Source organism: Rhipicephalus sanguineus, chromosome 2 (assembly GCF_013339695.2).
Source record: "Rhipicephalus sanguineus isolate Rsan-2018 chromosome 2, BIME_Rsan_1.4, whole genome shotgun sequence".
NCBI classification, from domain to species: Eukaryota; Metazoa; Arthropoda; class Arachnida; order Ixodida; family Ixodidae; genus Rhipicephalus; species Rhipicephalus sanguineus.
In genome coordinates, this window is record NC_051177.1 from 84,864,478 (window position 1) to 84,888,607 (window position 24,130).

General features: G+C 47.6%; 1 protein-coding gene across 1 annotated transcript; it reads right to left on the minus strand.

Annotated features, from left to right (window-relative positions):
- Positions 1 to 3,764: 3,764 nt before the first annotated feature.
- LOC119381212 (adenosine deaminase-like) lies at positions 3,765 to 17,739 on the minus strand. Its single transcript, XM_037649160.2, has 8 exons — positions 17,634 to 17,739; positions 16,586 to 16,647; positions 16,366 to 16,488; positions 13,498 to 13,757; positions 9,323 to 9,468; positions 7,399 to 7,640; positions 6,997 to 7,123; positions 3,765 to 3,898 (listed from the first exon to the last, which is right to left on the minus strand). Exons 1-8 carry the CDS (start codon positions 17,658 to 17,660, stop codon positions 3,809 to 3,811), a joined length of 1,077 nt encoding a protein of 358 aa, XP_037505088.1. The 5' UTR covers positions 17,661 to 17,739; the 3' UTR covers positions 3,765 to 3,808.
- Positions 17,740 to 24,130: the final 6,391 nt, after the last annotated feature.

The following is a 24,130-nucleotide window of genomic DNA, read 5'->3' on the forward strand; positions in this document are numbered from 1 at the left end:
AACGTATTCGTGAATAGTCGGAGAAGAATTCTCTCGTCCGCCTTCCTGAGCCCTTTGCAAAGCGCAGGAAAGCGGCGGTGGGAGTCCCGATAATGAGTAGTTATAGCTTTAAAAGTTAGAAGAGGAGAGTATTCTTCTGGATCAGAGTGGTCATCGGTGGGCGAGGCAGTGGCCCGGGGAATGAGTGCGCGGGCGGCAGCGTGCGCTGCCTCATTGCCTACGAGGCCCTGATGTCCAGGAGTCCAGATTATTGTGCGGGGAGTGGGGTAACCTGCCCGCGGACAGGATTTAAGAATTTTGGCAGCTAGGGGTGAGATCCATCCCAGTTCAAAATTTCGGCAGGCTCCTCTGGAGTCTGATATTATGGTTTTAGAAGTGTCATGTGAGATGGCTAGGGCTATGGCCACCTCTTCAGCATGAGTAGCATTGGATGCGCGGAAGGAGAGACCATCCACATGCAAGTCTTGGTGGACTACGGCTGCCGTATACCAACCCCCGTGGTAAGGGCCGGCGACGTCCGTGTAAAATACGTTTTGTTTAGAGCCGTATCGGCGCCGGAGGGCAAGAGCCCGCGCCTCCCGGCGGCCAGCGTGTGACTCATGGGACACATTGGTGGGGAGGGGTCGAACATGGATCGCGTATTTCCAATGTTCGGGCACCCGTACCCGCTCCTCTGTGTGGAATTCATGCCTGATGTGTAGGCGATCTAGGAGTCGTCTGCCTGACGGTGTCTGTGCCAGGCGGGTGTATTGGCTTGTTAGGTGAGCCTCCCGGAGCTCCCGGTAAGTGTTGACCACCCCCAAGGCAAGAAGTCTTGCGTTGGAAGTAGAAATGAGGAGATCTAGGGCTCGTTTGATGATTTTTCGGAGGATGACCTCCAAAGAATCTTCATCATGATTCCGTAAGTGCAGGTACGGAGTCGCATACAAGATGCGACTTGTGACAAAAGCATGTGCGAGACGAAGCGCATCCTTGCTTTTGAGACCCCCCCCCCCCCCTCCGCTTGTTAGAGACCCGGCGGACCATGCGGCCCACCTGTTCTCCAACCTTACGAAGTTTGTGAAGTGTTGTCTCGACTCTGCGGTGTTTGTGAATGTAGAGTCCAAGGACACGGATCTCCTGTGCCTCTTTAATCGGTCCACTGCGCAGGGAAAGGTTAATGGACGAAGTGCATTTCGGCGAAGGCCGAATGTGCACGAATTCTGATTTCTGTGGGGAACATTGGAGGCTGCAGTATGCCGCATATTCCTCCACTACATGGGCTGCGGTTTGCAGGCTGTCCTCCATGTCGCCCAGGCTTCCCTCTGTGGCCCACAGGGTGATGTCGTCGGCATAAAGCGCATGCTTTACCCCGTCGACAGCAGCCAGGCGGGCCGGGAGCTGCATCATAGCTAAGTTGAAAAGCAGAGGCGACAACACAGCGCCCTGTGGTGTGCCTCGCGTGCCTAGATGATAAGGGCCGTATTCCTGATCTTGGATGCGAATGTATGCAGTTCGGTCAGTAAGAAAATTTCGGATGTAATTGAAGGCGCGCTCGCCACAGTGAGTGGCACTCAGGTGCACTAGGATGACTTCGTGCTTGACGTTATCGAAGGCTCCTTTAAGGTCAAGCGCTAGAATGATCTTGTCGTTATGAGGGTGTTCTACGGGAGTAAGTATCTCGTGGTGTAGTTGTAGGAGTATGTCCTGCGAAGATTTCTTGGTTCTGAAGCCGTGCATAGAGTCGGCGAAAATGTGGCGTTCTTCCAAGTAGGAGCAGAGACGATCTCTGACCACAGTTTCCATTAGCTTACCCGCACAAGAAGTAAGAGAAATGGGTCTGAGGTTCTCAGTGTTGATGGGTTTCCCTGGCTTTGGTATGAACGTTACTAGAGACGGTTTCCAGTCAGCTCCTAAAGCCGTGGCTCTGTTCCTCCTAGCTCGTACGTGACCGCCTCTGCCGCGCGTATGTGCCAGTGGTGATGGCAACGAAGCAGCGCGAGTGTTCTTGGCCCAGCCCAGGGACGAAGAAGACGTTGCAGTTCTTTCTCTGATTGATAAAGCGTGTTTGTTTGTCGTGCTCCGTGTCCTCGTCGATCCCACGTCGTTACACTGGTGGAGGTGCGGGGTAAGCTTCATGCTTGGCACTCCATCGCGGAGCCGACAATCGAGCCCGGAATCGCCACCACGCGTCGAAACACCGGTCCACCGATTCAGTCGCCGTCTGCTAGTCGCCGTCATGACCGTGTACCTCGCACGCAACCTGTCTATCGGGGACGTCAAGTCGTTTATAGACGCTGCGTTACGTGACTACGACAACAAGTACAAGAACCGTCCGTTTGTGCTGGTTGGGGACTTCAAAGTGGACCTCATTGCCAATGACTGGATCGTGCAGCACATGCTTTTCAAATACGCACTGACATGTATCCATATGCAACCTACCACGATCCGAAAGACGTGCATAGACTTAGTGTTTGCAAACTTCCCACTGTAGCCAGTACAAGAACCTCTCTCGCTTCATTTCACGGACCATAAAGCCGTCATAATCAAGGGACCTCGCAATCCAGCCGCTATGACGACGACGAAATGAAAAGAACAAACGAAGAAACAACAAACGAACAAGAACAAAATAAAAGTTGATTTTGTATAATATACGCACAGTCTTCCGTCTTTCTAATGATGTAATGGGCTAACTTTCACGGGAGAGTTACGGTTTGCCGATGATCTCCCCCTCTCGAGCTTCGCCCACTTATCATCATTCATTCCGTGGATATGGCGTGATTTTTTGTTTCTTTCTTTTTCTCTTTTTTTTTCTCTTTTTCTCTTTCACTGTTTCTCCTTATCTCTGTTTTCTTTGTTTATTTCTATTTCTCTATTTTACTCTCTATTTCTTTGTCTTTCTCGCTCTATTTCTTTCTCTCGCTTTGACTCTATGTCTTACTTTGTTTTTTCTATCCCTTTTTTTTTTGCACTTCTATCTCATTCTGTCCCTGTCTATTTCTTTCTTCTCTTTTTTTCTCTCTCTCTCTGTACTCACTCTCTCGCCCATCAGAGTTATTGCATCCCACGCCGGACAAATGGGCACACGTGTTCTGAGAGCGAAGCAGAGGTTGAACAAGAGAACGAAGAGGTAGAAGAGGACGAACAAAGTGCGTGCCGGTTCATGACGATCATTTTTGCTCGCGACTAACGCAGTCTCTAAGCTCAAACAGCTCTGCTATTAAAAAAAACAGACGACAGATTCTCGCCGAGTGAATGCTGTCCTTGTCGTCTGTCTTCCAACATCAGCGGCCGCTCGCTACTTTTTACGTTTCGCAAAAGTGTACATCGAAGCAGAAGTTCTCAAAGTAAAACAAGAGCTACAGCTTACTACGTACTGCTTCAGTGCGAAATTTATTATATATATGACGCAAGGAACGTGTTGAAACCAGACACGTGTCTGAGGTGTCCGGGCTCTTCGTGAACGGTGCCAATCCCGATAAGACAAATCTCCAGCATTCCCATGCATACAAAAGCGTCGCAACGCCACTTTTTCCCTCTAGTAACTGTATGAAACTCCATGGGGACAAATAAGGTAGAAGACCAAGGGAAGATGGAATCTTGGAGAGAAAAAAATCCTTGGAACGCAGGGCTTTTGTTCGTATCTATGGGGCCAACACTGTGGACGAGGAACCAATGCTTTAATTTTGCTTCGACCAATGACGACGATCGGCTTTCAGAAAAAAAAAATGTTGGGCCTCATCGCAGCCTCAAAGGTAGCGGAGTCTTGAGGAAGTTTGGTGCCGAATTCTTCAAGATCGTGTGCTTGGCTGCGCGTGGTAGCGACATCTTACGCGAGACCGTTAAGCTGATCGAACCACTTGCGCAGCGCCTTCTTTTCTTCCGGGGGCAGGAAGCAGTTGTCGATGGCGTCGTGATTCTGAAAACGCAAAAAAAAAGGATTGTTGCTGCTTTTAATTCTGCGACTCTCGCTAGGATTGTTTCGCAGGCACGAGATGTAAACTATTTAAAAAAAATATTCTCGCGAGTTTTCGTACCTATAGACATTCTATGGATAAGCCAAGAAAAAGAGAGAAATATTGATGCACGTGACATCTGGGCTCTAATGTATCTGTACCATTACGTAGGTATGACCAAATGAAACCAAAAGACAATTAATCCAAGATAATCGTAGAGGACATCATTAGTTATTTTAACTGTAGCGTAGTAATTACGAAGTAAATTTAGATAAATTAAAGTGGACGAGAAAGACACCCCTTCCGTCGGTGAGGCACGAACCCACAACCTTCTAATTACGCCTCGCAGCTACAACCATAAAATTACGCCACACCCCCGAAAAATTCTCCTTCCATTTCGCAGGTAAGTAATGTTACTGGCGGACCGTCCTCGCTAATGATATCGAAGATTAGTAAGCATCAGAACTGTAGTCAATTGTGCTAATTGTTTTATAGCTAGTGAGAACTCGACTACCCGAACTGAAAAAAAAAAGAAACAAGGGAGACAGGGGGCGACGGACAAGAACGTCGCTGCACTAACAGCTGATATTTCTTTGCAAGCAGTTACACATAGAGCTACGTACGCGCAGGCACCAACAGCTACACAGGATCTCGACCTCGTATTGTTCACGCGAACGTATGTCACTCGCTAGAGAGACATGCTATTTAGTTTGGTTGTCACAGCCACCGACTAGGTGCGGATGCACGCGCTCCCCTTATCGTTGTCGATGGCTTCCAGGATTTCTGCTTGTTGCTGCCTTTTCCTGAAATACTCGGATGTTGAAGATGTGCTTAGCATGCACAGCCCTTGCAGGTCAGCTGCCAGTTGTTCGCAAAGGTGGCGGTTGTCCCGAATGAGGCAGCGTGTTTTCTCGTCTGCTCAATGAGGCATCGGCTTGCTTGTCCGATATTGGTTTTATGAAACCGTTAAGCACACAAAGACGGGAACAAGAAGACGACACACAGAGCGCTACTTCCAACTGATGATCAGTTGGAAGTAGCGCTCTGTGTGTCGTCGTCTTGTTCCCGTCTTTGTGCGCTTAACGGTTTCATAATGTCAGTGTACTAACTAGCTCGGACCCAGCCTCTTATTCCGATATTGGTATGGCCGCATGATAAGGGAATGCGATAAGCGTGTTGCCATATGGCACATATTGTCCGCTTCTTCTCTCTCCGTAATTCTCTTTCATTTTCAGCGTCCGCACACCGGCACATAGTTGAAGTCTTGTTAACAGCTGAAAACACCGTCTTCACACTGTGTCTACCAGCGATCTTTTTCGACACAATGACTCAATTCATAAGCAAACAAAACTATGGCAAGGGGGTTTCTTTCAACGTCTTGATTTTACAAAGACCTGCTGTTGTTCCTGCCGTTCAGCTTTTCAAGCATCATCTTACAGATGGCAGCAAACATTTTATGGTGTTATCCCTCGTCCCCAATTCTAAAGGCCTGTCTTGTAAAGCTTTCCAGCGTTCTATGGCGCCCGACCTTCGTTCTGTTGACAATAAAATTGAGGAAGCAACCACTTATTTCACTCTTCTTGAGTGGCTGGACGCATACGGATGCAAATTGATCCTTTAACCAAGATTTAAATAAAAGGCCCCTGGGCTGAAAGACCTCAAGAAAGGCTGGCTGACGTCTGTGAAACGATGCACTCGAAACAACGGCGCCCGGTGGAGAGCTAGCGGCTCATCTGCGAGTACTGCGCGCGCCAAGCACATCTTCGAAGGCAACAGCAAGCAACAACGAAAAAATCATGGAAGCCATCGAGATCGAGGAAGAGGGGGAAGAGGCACACAAGCGCCGCGTCAGTAACTTTGTTAAGAAAAGAAATAGCATCTCTCTCTGGCAGGTGATATCCGTTCGTGAGAACGATACGACGTGTAGATGCTGTACAGTCGTGGTCATAGTTTTAGGGACCACGGTAGCGCGTGGCAAACAGCTCCGTGGCGCCTTCTGACGGCTGCTTGCGAAGCTCGAGAGCGCGCACTGCGCACGTGCGTTCTTTTTTACCTGCCAGTGTAAAAGTGCTTCAAGTGCGCGCGCGCAACGGAACGCCAGCGAAAGCGCAAGATGTCACTGCGGAAGCACCGAGCCACAATACGTGACGAAAATGCGCAACTTGTACTAGCAGAGCTCTGTGCGCCTTACCCTACACCTTGTTCTGATACGCCGGCGGCACGGAAAAGAAGCTTTGCGTCAGTTTTTCTCAAATAAACATATGTGATAAGATTACCCAGCAGCTTCCTTTCGCGAACTCATGTATGCTGCAATTTCTTGTGGCGCTCGGTGCAAGTATCCTGCGCCCATGCATACGCGCCATAAAAGATGAAACTCGGCGTCAACCGCTTCGTAGTACAAAGCTACAAGGAAATGCGCATGGATTTCAAAAAGAGAAAAAGCTTGCAAACTGACGAAAAATTTGCCCTCGACCCCGGACCGGGACGAAGTTTTCGTCAAGTAGAAAAGTTTTCTTTAGAGCAAATCACTCGGTTCTTCCGCGGTGACTGCAGAAGTGACACCTTGCGCTTTCTCTGGCGTTCCGGTGCGCGTGCACTGGAAGCGAGCGCGCGAGCAGACTGTCCGGTAAAAAAAAGAACGCGCATGCGCAGTGCGCGTTCTCCAGCTTCGCAAGCAGCCGCCCGAAAACGCCGCACTGCTGTGTGCCACGCGCTCCCGTGGTCTAAAATTTACAGTGGTCTAAAACATACAGTTACTCGTATCTGAGCGTGCGTGGCTACATACGCAGCAGAGAGCAAAGAAATAAATGGCACTTGGCAATGCAGCGACGTAGGAAGCAAATGCGTACACCGTACTGGCGCGCACGTACAAATGATATTACGAAAGAAAAAAAAGTGTTAATAACATGCCACAAGAAAAGTTCTATAAGTGTGCAACCATGCAATCAACAACTTAGCTACGTGTGTCAAGTTAAAACCGTTGAAATTATGTGGCACAAGTAAATATCTCTATTACGTATATTTTCTGTGAACTGCCTCACGCAAATCTCGCTATACCCACCGTCTTAATGATGTCCTGGGGCGTGAGCCCGAGTCTCAGTGCCAGCCAGAACTCGTCGTCAATGTTCGTGTGCGTGATGGTCGGGTCATCGGTGCTCATCGAGAAACTGGCGTTTTGCTTCTTGCAACTGCGAGAAAGCATCGACAAATCACTATCTATCTATCTATCTATCTATCTATCTATCTATCTATCTATCTATCTATCTATCTATCTATCTATCTATCTATCTATCTATCTATCTTTCTATCTATCTATCTATCTATCTATCTATCTATCTATCTATCTATCTATCTATCTATCTATCTATCTATCTATCTATCTATCTATCTATCTATCTATCTATCTATCTATCTATCTATCTATCTATCTATCTATCTATCTATCTATCTTAGCAGAACGTACGCCATCATAGGGTGCTCCTCGGATGGTTTCACGGCTCCGGTCAGGTAGCTGCTGTTTGGGCACACTTCAAAGTGGATCTTCTTGGATATAGCCAGCTTGAAGGCGTCGCCGCCTTCGCGCATGGCGGCGTAGCCGTGCCCGATGCGCTCGGTGCCCAACTCCGTGACAGCGCGCGCGATGTTGCTCGGAGGTCCGGCTTCACCGGCGTGAGCCGTGCGGTGCACACCCAGGGTGGCCGCTTTCTGTCGAAGGGAAAAGGCAATAAGCCTCGGCAGAAACGGCAAGTTAATAATAATAATAATAATTTCTGGGGTTTTACGTTCCAAAACCACGATAGGATTATAGGGCATGCCGTAGGGGAGGACTCCGGAAATTTCGCTCATCTTGCAGTTCTTTAACGTACGCCGGCATCGCACAATACACGGTCCTCTAACATTTCACCTCCATCGAAATGCGACCGCCACGGCCCGGATCGAACCCGCAACTTCCGAGTCATCAGCCGGGCACCGTAACCACCGCGGCGTACAATAAACGGCAAATTGAAACACCACATCGACGATTTTTCTTTTATAATCCAACAAATTTTACAGTGTTCCCCTGAATACTTGGGCCAAGATTATTAAGAAAAAATTGCAAAGAGATACGAAGATGCGACCAAGGGAATCTTGTTAGCGATCACCTCGAGCATACTGGGCAATTTTTGTTGTCGTTGGCGCTTAGTTAAAATTAACTGCCAGATAAATAATTGCTTGCATAACTGCGAAAATGCGGACGTCTATTTCTGCGTCACGTAGGAAAGGTAATTCTCAAAGATTTTAGGCCAGCTATACATCATTCCTTATTGCTTTTCCTGCGTTTCAACTTTTTGACGCGAAAGGCAAACAAAAATACGAAGCGAGTGTTTGATGCTGAAGCGTTGCTGCCATCGTGGGTTCAAGAAGAAACATGCATCGCATGGAACCTTCAACAGCTATACGAAATAACCTTGGCCTCATGTACGTACACAAGCTAGCTGTCTAGCACCGGTACAAGAAAACCAAGAGGCCAAAGCTGAGTGGAAGCTGGTACGCAATTTGTTCTCTTATAACGACGCTTGTCATTGTTGCCGTGAAGCTTTCGATTTGATGCGAACCCCAATAAATAAAGCTAGAAGTACAAACTGACAACCAATTCCGAAGATTTGCCTGCAAGACGATTGCTAAAGGATGCTTCACCTTGCACATACCTTTAGCGAGGAGAAGCCAACATCAAGACACTGCGGTCAACAAGCCGAGTTATTCAGGCGCGTAGCAAATATTATATCCGTCAGGATGATAGAACAGAAGCCAGTTGCGCGTTCATGATGATGCTGCGTCATTAAACGTTCCGAGGTGATCCTAAATTTCGCAACTGACATTTACTCGAGTATATCGTGCAAACAACATCGTTAACACGAAGGGGAAATATGGGCTGAATTTTAACTCTTGCAAACCTACGTATCACGATCGAGAGGTATGTTTGGCTTGGTTTTGCAAAGACTATGCGCATAGTGTCCCCTGGTCAAGTTGTACAGCAGCTTCGAGACTCCGATCGAGCGCAGCTGCGACGCCTCTCCGCAGCGGATCGCGTGGCTTGACGTCACTCGCGCTTCGGTGATTCAAAGTCATTGCGACGCGATGAATGACCTTGGGAGACGTGGAGTAGTAGAGCTTTCGCCCTAATAAATTTTGAGTGTATCATTACGTTACAGTCAGCCTCGGCAAGCAAATCTTTAATAAAGTACGTACCTTCACTTTTTTACTCGCCGTATCGACTGAGCAGGTGACACCTGGGGCGCATGGTACTTGGTTACCGTCGTTTTTTCATCGATGTACCCTTGTTATGCTACGTTGCAGCCATACACCTCACCCCGTCTCTTGCTGTTTGTTATATAAGCAATAATCACCTTGAACGCGGCGATGACCTGCGGGTGAAGGATCTCCTCGCCTTCCTTCGCGGTCTGCTTCGGCGCGAACACTCCACACACGTCCATGCCGACAACGCCTTTGCCCTTGTACTCCTGGCATAAAGTCACGACCTCGTCAGCCCACTCTGCAAGAAAACCAATCGGACCCATTGCACGAAAACTGCCATATATCACCGAAACGGTAAAAAAAAAGAAATGGTAGGAAACTCAGTCATTGGAGTTAGAACGAATGAAGAGAATGTTGTTGTTATAGCCAACATTATGCAACCCCAGCCGACATTAACAATCATTTAGCAAGCACTAGCCACTATTGGCCGATGCTAACTATTGGTGGCAGTATGCAAATAAGTACGGTAGTTGATGTCACGTGACCTGGACGCGCTGCCACACTACGCTGCCTTCGAGACTGGCGCATATTTTTCTTCAGATATAGGACGTCGCACACCGTTACAATACGGGTGGGCGTATTGGAAGCCACAAAAAGACATTGCCTTCAAAAATATTCCGTTAAATGTAGCATCTCTATACATGGCTCGGCGAATGCCTAAAACTCGTCCGTCACGGCATTTTGGATATTGCCTCTCATCTTCCTGTCTCTTCGATGTTGATTTTGGTTTCTGTTCACCCTTTTCGGCGAGCGTTCGAATGTGAGCAGGTCTATCACTCAACCGCGCGTTCTTTGAACGGTCGTGTCATGCACCACAGATCTTGATCTCAGTACTTGTCGTGGGTTCGATCACCGCCGCGGCGGTCGCATTTTCGAAGGATTCGAAAATGCTAGAGGTCCGTAGTTGAGCTATATGCAAACGAAAGCTCTATGTAACTTATCAAGAGCGCTCTTTTGCGGGCTATGCGTACGTTTCCCGCGCACAAATTCGAATTTGGACGCATCAAACTATAGCGTAGCATATGGAATAAATTGAGAATTACAGAATTAAGCATTGTTTAATGCTGTTAAATACTCGACATTCGGTTTGATATTCGAAGGTCTTTTCTATCGGATATTCGTTATCTGGTACAACTCAGAAAAACCTGCAGCCGGATACAACTTTAGAAGCCCGAGGCATTTCCTCCTCAGAAGCGGATGCACACGAGCCTGCACCAATGGGCGGGCACTCAAGACTGACGTCATGAGCTGGTGATCCCGCCTTCGGAGAACATTACCGAGTGCGTGAGCGGGACTATTTGCTTAGCCGCGGAGGCTATCGGCTGCCGCGCTTCGGTCGTCTTGGTGGCGCCTCTGCGAACTTCTGAAGTTGTATACGACCATAGAGTTTCATACAATACCCTAGAGAGGAAACTGGCGCTGCGATCGTTCAACCACCATGGGAATGATGGGAAGTACAGGCTTCGGATTGGATAGCGTTAGCTAGCGAACTGTCTACAAATCTTTTTCTACAGTTTCAGTTTCGTTCTTCGCGAGGCGTGGGTAGTGGGGTGCGTTTCAAAGCATTCAAGCAGCGCCTTTGTTGTTCAAAGAGGCTGAAGAACGTTAGATCTCTTGGTTTGCTGCGACGCTGCAGCTTTACAGGTTGTATTTGACAGTTTTAGCAAAGCTCCGTGCACTCACCGCTGCGCACAGATGTAGCGTCCCATGTCAGTGCAGCAAACTGCATCGAATTCACGTTTGTTTGATAAGCGCGTCTTACCAAAATTCGTTCAAATCAGCTGCAAAACAACGGCGAAGCTAAGTAGACGCACCGTCGCGCTCCTCTGACTCGACTTCACAACAAAACGAGAGATGCGTTGGAGGCAGACCACTTGAACAGACGCACGTGGCATCGCAGCAGACGATACGTTAACTGTTTCTCACTCAACACAGTACTGTTATTTCCATAAATAGATAATGCGTACTTTCGAGGGAAAAACAAGCGTGTTTCTTTTCAAGTGTTGTACAAAAATAATTCATTATTTGCTGATGCCAAATCTGGAACACAATTGCAGAGCAATGCATACCCTGGTGGTTGAATTTGTCCAGGTTTCAGTTCCATCTCACGGTCACGCAAACTTTTTGCAATAAGTTTTACATACAAAAGAATGAAGCAAGTTTTAATTGGAATTAACTTCATATCCTTTTGTTTTACACTCGGCAAACAAGCGTTGCGAATCTCAAGAACCTAATCCATCCGAAGCAAATCCGAAGCCTGTACTTCCCATCATTCCCATGGTGGTTGAAGCAACGTTTATAGAATCAGGTCAGTTGCAAAACTGAGCGATGTTGCGCGGCGCCGCCGCCATCAGCGACAGATGTGGCGCTGCTGTCGCAACAGGATTCACTCACTCCGCTCTCTTCAGCTGGCGATCCGTGGAGGCTGCTTTCTGCGCGAACAGCTTGGCGTTTTCTGTTGTGCTTCGGATATGCTGCGTGTCTTCACCATGCCGACATGTTCTGTTCCGAGACACCTCGACATTTCTTTTGTGCCTAGGGTTCCCAACTCTTCAATGAAGGGAGTCGGGACGAGTCGGAGGGGGGGGGGGGGGTGTCCATTGTTTCGGCCTTTTAAGCTGGCTACGTGCTGCTCGCAACACTTCCTCTTGCTGGAGAATGTATCCGTAAAAGTCGTCGCGTTTCGCACAGAAGTTCAGACAAAGAAACTGAAGCCCTTCGCAGCCACCGCTAGCCACCGCAACATTGCTTCGTGCGTGCTATTCGTGAGAACTTTATGTTCTGGAGCGTGACGCGCGTTGTCGGGCGTGCGTTGGATCGCATAAAAAGTTCTAACTGGACGGTACGGAATAAATACGGGACATATAGCTGTCCCGACAGGGACGGCTCGCAACGCTGTATAAAAAGTCGGGACAGTCCCGCGAAATACGAGACGGTTGGTAACCTATTTGTGCCCCGTGTGACCTTGACCAGCGAGCGACGTGGGATCGCGCCATTCCTCGTATGGACAAGAAACTGTCCGACATATCACTTGTATGTGATATGCAAATTTATGAGGAAGAAATCCTGAATACTTTTACTCACACGGTCAACAATAAGAATTAAGGTTGAAATCGCCAGCAGAAAGGAGCCTCGTCGAAGATTGCATTCCAAAGATATTCCCGAACTTGCCTTGATTTGAGTGATTCTAAAAATTGTGCTGTAAATAATTTTTTACAGTTAATTAGAGCTGTCTTCATAAGGTTTAATGCCTGTGACTGTAAATAAGTTGTGCCGTTTGTGCGCATCACACCATACATGCAATATCTGAAAAATTGTTTCTCTGCATTGCGTGCGAAAAATAAATACAATTTTTCTTTCTGTAGCAGGACTGAAATTGTGGCGTGCAGTACACACACGGCGATTTTACCACTCAATAATTACAAGTAACGACAGCCGCGGTACAGAGTGAGAACTCCTCACTTCAAAAAAGTGAAAGTGAAGAATTATCGAAAAAGAAATAGCGCGAAAAACTACGGAGCACCAGAAAAAGGATTGCACAAACAACAGCGCTAACTTACAACAAAGCTTTATTCGTTAACGCCACGCAATACTTGCACAGTCCAAAACGAAAAGATATAAGTACCAACACGCCCAAGCATCCGCTTTGGCTAAATAATTATGCTACGAGAATGCGCCATATAGTTGATTTCTTATAGGGTAATGGGCAGACTCGTATGCTATGCTATCAAGCGTCAGTTATCTTGGACGGTCTTGAAAGCCATAGCTTTACTGACTTTGCCTTACCGCTGCTAAATATTACTCAGTTTTACATTGCAGCGGCAGCGTAACGAAAAATCACGATAATATACAGTCGGCGAGTAAACAACCGAGCCCTTTCTGAACGGCTACGCGCCGGCGTGGCCCCGGCGTTTGCCACGCAGACTACGCGTTTTCGTCTGCTAGCGGAAGCTTGTTGCGCCGCCAGCGCCACCAAACCGGAAGCTGTCCCAGCGCCGCGCGACGGGTTGGCTGACGCGGGGAGTTTTGCAACTTACCTGGTTCTATAAACGTTGGCGCGTCTCAAGGAGCCCGCGTAGACACTAGCGCCAGATTCCCCTCAAGGTATTATTGTAAGAAACTCTATGTATACGACTATTAGCCTTTCGAACGTCCTGAATAAATTGAAAGAAAGCCAAATAAAAATGACTGAGCGTGATTCGCCTTATGTTATGAATCGTGCCAATTTCACGAGCAACGCACGGGATTGCCATTAGGGCGTTCTCACCTGGTTTGTCCCTGAAGCAGGCGAGCACGAGGCGCGTCTTGATGCCGCACTCCTGCTCGGCCTTCATGAATCCCGCCAGCGTGGCGTCGACCACTTCCCGAGTCGTGTTGAGCGTCATGGGTCCCGAACCCTTGGGCAGGCTCGACATGCTGCTGCTCATCATTTGGGCGAACAGGCGCATCTCGCTGTAGATGACGCCGCAGTTGGCCTGGTCTACGGCAGCCTCGTACGCTATGCGCGTCAGGGCATCCCGGTCACCACTGCGCAGGCGCGAGAGAGAGTCCGCAATGACGGGACCGCGAATGAGAACTAGGTAATTTTTTTTTTAATTTCGCATTTTACGTGCTAAAAACACTACATGAATTATGAGGGGCGCCGTAGCGTGGAACTCCGCGTCAATTCTGACAGACTGGGATTCATTAAATTAAACTTAAATCTATATACATGGATGTTCGTGTATTTCGCCCCCACCGAAATGCGGCTTCCATGGTCGAGAATCGAACCAGCGCCCTCGAGCTTGTCTTACGTTGTCGGTCATGGAGGCCGCATATATACAAGTGACGTAATGGGACCTCTTGTCCACTATTTCAAATTGGCGTTAATTTTTTTTTTGATTAAACAACAATAGGACATTTACAGACGTTTTAAAGCCAGAGGCACGGTACATAGAGGTGGTTTAATCAAGCTACGGTCGGTACAGCTTTCGAGAGAACTGACCTTAGCTTGCGTGATGCAGTTATATCGTCGAGTGCGCTTGTAATGCCGCAAAATGGCGTCACAATCCTGAAAGCTGCCTCAATGTACAAACTTGCTGCGCGACGCTAGAGTTTTGTCTAGCCGCGCGTAGCGAGTTCTTTCTTTAGGCAACTGTATCGTTGCCTAAACAAAAGCGGTTATTACGCGAACGTAAGCCCACAATCTAGTGGGCTTACGTAAAATACCAACCAGTACGTAAAATACCAACCAGTAGAAACTGAATTCAAATGAATTTCGGGCGCCCGATGGATATATTGTGAAATCAAAATACCAAAACGCTCTTCTATGTACAGCCGGCGTCGAAAGTCTAGAGGCCACTAGGTCTGAGAAAGCTCCTATCCAACATTGGCGAGATTAGCCGTAGTTTAATTTCCTCGATTACCTATCTTCAACGGGATAATTGGTGATTACCAGATAGCAATAAAGTGGACTTGATTTAATTGGTACAAGTTCAGTGAGAACAGTGAGGCAGAGTAATTGTCAGTAAGTTATCTATTGCACCTGTTGAAAATTTGGAAGTTAAAGCTCTGTTCGCCTTCGATACATAACCGTTCACTTTGAGATGCTGCCATAATAAATCACTACAGGAATACGGTGATTATACATTTAGCGATTTCCTTAGAAGCAAAACTGAATATCAAAAACATCTTTCCGCCAACTGCCCTGCTTTTAAGAACCGCAAGAGAGGTTTTGTTGGCATATAGCAGTCTCGATACGACGATTTCATTTAAGAATTCAATCTTCGCTGAAGCCATCCTCGATTCAGGTGACGGCTAAGTCGTTGTTAGTCATGTGCGCGTCTTCCTTGCTGCCTTAGAGAATGGCTTGATTTTAAACAGTGGGCTGAAATAATCGGTGTAGGTTGAACAGAGAGCTGTAAGATATCGCATCACAAAACGTAATCGTTTTATTTTGATTAAGACCTCTCGTCGTAGTCGCAGACATTCAGGAACGACGTCGCCATCTAGCGGATGAAATTTCAAGTTGCACAACCGATCAATGACGGCTGTGCAAGGACGTTCGTTCGCGGGCTCTTTAATTGTGATGAGAAGCGCTACGCTTTATATACGTCAATGTTCGCACCAAATGTAAAACATCATTTGACCGAAACTACATTAAAAGCATCCTCGCATGAACTTTACCGGAATTACTGCTTGCTAATGACTGCAGCACAGCACGGTTTTCTCGGCAGAGCATGCATTCTACTTTCCGCACTTTAGCTAACTGAAACTGAAGCGATGTAGATAAGACAGCAGTGCCAACTATGCGTGTAAGATTAAGAATTGTTTCAATGCTCAGAGTGTGCTTTAAATTTAAACTCTTAGGCGGTAGATAGCAAGCGCCTAATCAGAAAAGCCCAATTAACAATCGCCCGGGATTCGATCCCGTGACCCGAAGGTCACGGGATCGAATCCCGGCCGCAGCGGCCGCATTTTCGGTGGAGGCGAAAATGCTTGAGGCCCATGTACTTCGATTTAGGTCCACGTTAAAGAACCCCAGGTGGTCAAAATTTTCGAAGCCCTCCACTACGGCGTCCCTCATAATCATATCGTGGTTTTGGGACATTAAACCCCAACAGTTATAGATATAATAATCGCGCGCTCATAACAACTACATAAGTTCAAAATGCTAGCCTGCACAGCTATACATGTGCGTTTAGCGTCATAAGCGCCTGTTATATTGTAATATTTTGTTAGAGCAATGCAGAAAAATACGTTAAAATTACGCTGATCTAATGAACAGTAAAATAAAGTGCGACCTCTAATTGGAGCATACGAATCCTGTTCGGGGTCTCGTCACAAGATAGATTTAGTTTCATTTTTATTTATTTTCAGATTAATTCCTCGAGACGAATCGAAAATGGCGTCAAATGTACAGGTTGCTACGTACTTCGGGGCCTCCTTCTGTGAAATATGACAAGCTTTCACGATAAGTTTTTCACCATTCGAAACAATTGCTCCACGCTGCTTTATAGACTATATACGCAACATTACAAGGATGGTGACTTGGTGTGCTTGTTTTGACTTTTTTTTACGTTCTTTCCAGCGCAATTACTAGAAAATAGAAACCAAGCCCACGAAAAGAGAAGGTAATACCGATGGCGTTACTTACACGATGACTCTCAGGTAGTTTGGCATCTCCTTCAGGTAGTTCTGCAGTGTGCTGGGTTTGGACGGCCTTGTTTTCCTCAGGCAGTCTTGAAGGTTGGCGTAGCCAAGATCAATCTTTTTCTTCCTGTAACAAAAGACGGGCTTCAGAACAGAGCCCTTACTAGACTTCCGAAGCTTCTGAATGTCTGCATTTGGAAACGTCAGAGAACAGCGAGCCTTACCTTGCGTACTCCATGATTGTCGTGTGGCGTATGTGGCCGTCCAAGTGAGTGTGCAGCATAACCTGGTGAAAGACGCATCGTGTCACCGTACGCGCTATCAGTAACTATCCATGTGTCGCGGTAACTATCTCGTAATAACGTGTTGTAGATTGCTGCTATTTAAATCACTTTTTTTATTTGCCTGCCAGCCTTTAATCTACAGCAGCACACGGTAATTATTCAACAGTAAATGTTTGCAAAGTCACTCTGCGGAACCTGTAAGACAACACACGTAAACTAATAGGCTTCACTCCTGAAATACCGTGCGTTTCGCATTTTACCAAGAAAATAACGGGAACACGATGGTTAACAACGTAAAGGCAGGTGTCTATGGCTGCAGGCGACGACGCAAACTAACGGCACCGTTATTGAGATTACTTCAAGTATCCGTAATTTTAGCCTGTAGATCGGCACGCTTTAAATTGGCTACTAAAAAACTTGTTTAGTTCAGTTGAGAAGTGAACGGCAGGAAGGACGTGTATTTCCTGCATGCAAGGCGCGGCTCATAACGGCAGTTATAACTAGTTTAATGGAAATAAATTACAAAAGGATTCAGTTTGCCCGCTTGAAGCTATAAAAAATCATTTATTCACCCTGTCGGAACGCGTGTAGCAGGAATATATCGTGAATACCCAGGTACAAGCAACGATTACAACGTATTGCGCATGCTATATAACGCACTCGAAATGCTATAATAAATCCAATAGCAAATTGCAGACCTCCACATAGCGAACGCTAAATTTCGTTACTTCCAGAACACAATTGTTAGGAAAACCATTTTTGAATCGCGGATGGCAAAAATGAAGCACAATTGTTAGCAAAATCTTTTTGAATCGTAGATGACGAAAATTAATACAGATCAATACACTGTATAGACAGTACTGAACTGTATTCAGTGTTCAATACACTGTATACAATGTATTGAACTATATAAAGTGCATACGACACTGTACTGTACGGTATAGATCTATAGCTGCTCTTTAGCCATCGGAACGAACGTGAAACTTACCTTAAACCTCGGGAATGGTACGGCCATGTTGAGGGCTCGTCGAGGTGGCGGTAGGATAAAAGGGCACTGCTGAAAGCACGGCTCTCGGGGGCAAGGTGTTGGCTTACACGCTCTACGAGAATGACCCGCCGAGTTCAAAAGGAAATAAAAGCGCCAAACATTAGGCTGTTGTGTGTTACACACGCAATGTGTTGCTGCGGTTGAGCTCTAAAACAATGGCAAAAAAATTCAAAATAAATAGCTATTTGACTTCAGGTGAGGAAACCTGAAGTTAAATGTTTCCTAACCAACGTCCGTTTCGCGCGACGATGCATCGATCCCGGAGGCCATGGCTGACGCTGCCGAGTGCAAAAACTTGCGCGGAAACTGTGCGAGCTGCGTTACCTTCTTGCTCGCCCCTACGCGCTTTTGAACATTTATCATATTTGTATTGCGGGTACTTTTTTTTCTAATCATCAGCCAACAAGCAGCCTGGCGTTTGTCTGCTTGCAGGAGGTTGTAGGTAAAGAAAAAACATCCGAAGAGATTTGAGATGCAACTAGCCGCGCTTTTAGATGCGAAGCATCTCTTCCTCGGGGGTATGTCCCACGGCCTGCTTGTCCGCACTCACACTACGCATGTGCAGCTCTCCTCCTTCCCTCTCTCCAATAGCTGCGCGTTACTCCCTCCAGTTCTCTCCCAGCATCTGCTTGCGCTTCTCCTGCGTTCTCGCTTCTGCTCTCGCGGCGCATGCGCTACTCTCCTCAACTAGTCTCCTCTCCTTCAAGCTGGTAAAGCGCTGCGCGCGTTGTCCAGTGCTTGGTTCGGTTGACTCCTCTGAAATGTGGGCTCGACATGCTGAAATTCTCTCCTGCGCAGTGCCGCGATGAGCGCCAGCGCATGCGCGTCCCCTCCCTCTCTCTCTCCTCTCCTACGCTGCTTCCCTCTCGCGCGCCTGTCGACCGCGTTCCCCGCTCGCCCTGTGAAAATTAACGGCCAGGCTAGAGGGAAGACACGCCGCGCGTAGTGTTCCTCTTCGTGTTCCACGACGCGAGGTCGGTAGCATGCGCAACGAACGCCAACGGAACGTGATCGTGCAAGTGCTCTGGCTTCGCATTGCCTCATGATCCCCTTTAGTGGGAGATGGTGCAGTTGTTCTTTCCTCGCTAGCGCAAACGTCGTAAGGTTGCGTTATCGTGTTTCTCTCTCGAGGGCGCATGTAACAGCCCTGCCTGCCGTTTAGCGGCCGCTTGAAGGAAGTCACGCTTATATTTTTTTTTATGCCGAACTCTGTGTACGCGTTAAACTCGTTGATAGCATAGGAATTCAGCCCAACCTTTATCCACAAATCCACAGGGCACTTGCCCTTCACCTCACTAAGAGTTGTTCCCGTTCGAATAAGCTCGAAGCTTAAGTGGTTTTGCCCTACAGTGATGTTAACCTTATGGGTAAGGAAAATTTCGCTGTTTTTATCTAAAATATACTGAAGCGATATCAGGATCTCCCATGACAGGGGCGTAGCCAAAGGGGGGGGGGGGGGGGGGTTCACACCCCCCCGAAAATTTTCAATTTTGCTTGCCTATATATGCACGCACACATACAAACGCACGCACAAACATACATAAAGTATGGTTGAACCCCCCCCCCCCACCGAAAAAAATTTCTGGCTACGCCCGTGTCCCATGATATTTGCCAGGACGCTGAGGGTTTCCAGAACCTAAAGCTAGCGTCACAAAGGTACATCAGTATGGCAGAATCAACTATTTTAAACTACGCAAATGCGCTTGACGTCACTAAAGTGAATGGGTGTGTACAGCTGTGCAAATTCTCTCTGGGTTCGACAGCGGGATCACGCTATACTGTAGACTGGTTTGTCGCCAACTATGGTAGCCTCGGATTTAACGCTTGCCTTCGCTTATGTTATATCCAGTGATAGGATCGGCTGGGTGTCTTTCTTTCTTAATAACAATGGTAACGTAAGGGGTTTTCGTGATTGCGGGTCCCGATTTCTTGGAGTGTCAGACGAGCTGCGATCGCTCCGCGTGAGACTTTCACGTGATCTCCGTGACCTTGCAATGCACCTCAATTGTAGGACAGTGTAAGCGTGAAGCTTATTCCTGCAAAACTTAGACACCCTTACACTTATGAAAATGAGAAACGTTCAAGGAAAGTGATATCTTCGTATCATGATCTTACCTCTACATTAAATAGTGAAAAAACTTGTACGAAGCTTGCAACGCACAGAGTACAACGCTTCCAACGTTTGTACAGAGTACAAAGCTTGCAAGAGTACAACGCGATAGCGTAATCGGACCGTGTTTGTATCGCCTTCTCAGTCGCTAGCCTGACTTCGCTTCTCGGTGGTCACCTAAACCGCGCCGCAAGGAAAGGAACGTCTGTGCACTCGTACATCGGCCATTTCAGTCTGTTCTAGAATGCCTACTGCAAAAACAGTTGCGAAGTGCCCACTACGACATAATTCTTCCTTGCCCCATAACTTTACTCTGTCGGTTCACGGCATTTCTAATGTGCAGGGTTATGGCCACGCATGTCTTCTTGACAATAATGGCTGCCGACGAGCCCGGATGTTGAATTGAAAGAACTCTTTGCTGCTCACCCTTACACCAGGAAAGCTGGGGACCAATGACATGCTGTTATGAGAATCACGTCATCGCTTCATTTTCATTTTGCATCCAGTGAGCAGCTTGTTTTCTATCGGACTCGACCAACAACGAGGGAGGGGGGCGGCGCTGCGGTGCAACTTGACCCCCCTAGTGGGCAGGGGCGGATCCAAGTGTCTACATGGGGGGGGGGGGGGGGAAGGGGCAGGGGCAGGAGTAGAAAGGTGGACGTCGCCGCCTCAGCAATACATTTTAGGGGGGGTCACGCATAATTACAACAGACCAGAGGGGATTATGGCGGCACCTAAGAAGCTTTCGTAGGAAATTGGCATAGGGAAGCAGAAAAAGGTGGGGAGGAGAGATCGTAGTGAGCAGGGAGAACTTAAGATTCTCCTTCCCCCTTTTGGGCAGTGGTAGCCAAAGCAACCTGACAAAGAGGGCAGACCCAACAGGCCAGCTGACAAAGAAGGTGGACGACAGGCACTGAAAGAAAGAGGGGCGGGAGGGGGGGGGGGGGCAGGGGTTGATCGCCCTTACTACCCCCTCCGGAACAGCCACTGCTAGTGGACAACCCTGCGCGCTCCTATGGCTGCCAGTACGAAGCTATATGTGTCTAGTCTTAGGGCAGAGGATGGCCGAGGACGAATCATGGCATCCTGTCGCGAGGTAACCGTGCGAAAACATACTGCGACACTGTCAAGCACACGGGTAAAGCGATGAGGTGGCTGACAGGCGAAACGAATGCAGTGGCCGAACGGGTAGCTGACCAGTTTGATGGTGCCGACTTACCGAAGGCTTCTCGAGCGTAGCTCCGACGCAACCGGCTAGGAGCGGGAACGTGGCGTTTGAAGACTTCTTTTTCGTCAGCACGCGCGTACCATTTTATATCGATGATTACGATTTGAGGATATTCAACTGCGGTGGCACATACCCGGTCGGTACAGTTAGACTAGTCGGTATAGTTGGACTAGTGACGAATGTGAAGCAATGCGAAGGCGAGTCAAGAATGAAAAACACTTACTGCCTGCACATTGTAGGCTGCACCTTCAGGTCAACGACTAACTAGCTAAACAAAAGCTTAGCGAGAAGAATAAAAAGAGAAATATCGAGGGTCAAATTCGCCTAAACGCGAGCAAGAAGCGGCAGAGGCAGCAAAGAAGATAAGACATGAATATTGGTACTATAAACGGGAGCGTTGAATTCGAAATTTTTCGACGCAACTCTGTGAAAAACGTTTCATTTCTTAGTCAATCCCTTACAGTTGGTGTGAACCAAATAACCGTAAAGGCGAACCAGTCAACTAAACGGTCCTCATAAAATTACCATCATCATCATCATTATCACAAAACTACGACGCCATATCCCACCGTTCGATATATTTTTAAAATGCAGTCCTGGTCAGGTGCTATTCGCTCTATGCCATAGCTGTAAGGAGCCTGAAAACATCGGGAATTTCCTTCTTACCTGCCATCTATCCACAAATCAAGGGAGAAAAATGCTTCGATATTTTACTACGTAAATTAAGAATTACACTAATTACTTAAGATATTACTTATTTCTGTACTTCGTCATTGGGCTTCATTCACAGGGACGTCCACACGGCCCTCTGTGAGTTTCCGGGATACGCAGGGTCGAGACCTTGTTAATTACAAACTCACAGGGTCCTTTGTGCATTCACCTAAGACGACTGGAAAACGAAAGCCATCTTCTTTTTCTTCTCAGTCGATGTAGCGATCCTTCCCCGCCACCCTCCGAAAGCTCTGTGCACCTAGTGTGGTTATGCATTGCCTTCAGCATCGGAGACACTTGGTTTTGCACTGCCTCCGTGATCGGCCCACCTTTGAGCAAGTTACGATGTCATGTGAATACAGCATCATGTGACGTTACGAACGTCACGCCAGAATATGGGACGTCGTGGTGACGTCACAAATGTACTAGATCTGTGACGTCATGACGAAGTCATATGGTGACGTCATCACGTGATTATTTTTTGCATGACTCATGCTGTGCCCTACGCCGCGAGACGCCAATGGTCAATTTTCGCATTTGGTGTGGCATCTAAGGCTTTCGCCTCAATAATTCAGGATAAATAATTAGGTATTTCTGAAAAGCACCAGATTGTTGATCTGGCATTCTAAATGATTTCTTTACTGCAAAATTTTTCTACTACGAACAAAATGCGTTGCAAATGCACATACTGTCTTTAACATGATTCTATTTAAAGATAGTGCGAACAATTGGTTTCTAGCCCTGAATTTTCCTTTTTTAAACTTCCGCTTACCTCAACCGCCGGTTTTGGGGTTGTGCTCCCATAGTGTGTAGGTGCCATTAACCTACGAGCAAGCAGGCGAGCAAACGCCGCCAGACGTATGCGACGGGACGAAACTATAAAAAAGAAATGACGCCGCCACGATTGGACGGTAGGAGTAAGTTGGCATGCATGTCTCTGAAGGTGCCGTTGACGCCATAGAGCGAACGGCTGACTTTCGTGCAAATATTTATACGATAGTTGAACCGTAGTCGTTTCAAACTGTATGGTTGACGAGTGCTGGAATGTAGCCGTCACGCTGCGCCTTAAAGGGGCCGTGCAACACCTTTCTTAGTTATATTGGAATAGTCTCATTATTGACGTATGACTCTTCACGAGTCATATGCCGCAAAAATTTTTCGAATCCGTCAAGTCTAATTGGTGTTACCAAATTATAGAGATCACGTTCCGCAGCTTTCTCCCTCAACTCAACGCGGCGAGCGCGCGGAAAGCTAGGCAGCGAGTCGACGGAGGGAGCGCAGAGGAGCGAGGCTCCGCCCAAGAGCGCCGGCGGAGTTTTTTTCTTCATTTTTTTCTCTCTGACGTCTGGGCGCAACCACGTGGTCTGTACCGCCACTTCCGGTCGGCTTGCGTCGTTCTCGTCGAGCGGAGTCGATCGATCGCTAACTGTGTATCGCGCGTGCTTGAAAACTGCGCGTCGGTTTGGTAATGTTGGGTGTGCACCTCGAATGCCGTAGTGTTTTCATCGCTCTGCCAACCATGGAAGCAAACCTGCACGCTCGTTTGGAACGAATGACAGCTGAGATCGGTTTCGGCCCATACTCCGATACACCGCCTCGTAAGACGGCATTGGCAGGCGACCCCGAAGCGCCGCCATTACCGGACGCGAGCATTGTTATCGGAGACATGCTGCACGGCTGCCTCGGTTGGTCGTGAGAACGTGCCGACGATGCAGTTCCCAGCTGACGAGGCAACACTCGAACGGCTGCCACTCTCAACGGCAACCGGCGATGGTCAAAAGCACAGAAATATTCACGTTTTCGGCACTGCGCATGGCGAAGAAAACGGAACCACGCAACTACGAGCAGACGAGCTGTCGGTGAGACCGGAAGTGCTAATATTATTGTTTGTTCGGTGTTTTTAACGCGATAACAGAATATAAACATACATATTATCTACTTATTGAACTCAAAATTAACAACGAAAGTAATAATGAGGGTGTTATCGTGATTATAACATCAGCCAATGGTGGAACTGCCGACAATCGCGTCATATTTTGCGGACTAATGCATCATTTGTCGAGAGAAGAGGGAGCGATTTTCAGCTGACTTTTAGAATTTATTGTAAATTCCAGGCCGTGCGCATCGCTATAATATTTGGCTCGCGTGTTCTCGGGAGCCTCGACCACCGATCGGCAGCGCTTTTTGCGCATGCTCGAAAAGTGTTGTAGGGCCCCTTTAAAGGCGTTCGATATCTGTTCAAGACAGGGACGTAGGCAGAAATTCGTTTTGGGGGAGGGAGGGGTACCTCCTTGATCTGAAATGGGGGCCGGGCAGGCAGATGTGATCGAGTGTCAAATTGTGCTCTGTATCCCATGGCAGAGAAATGTTTTGAGGGGCGCACACCCC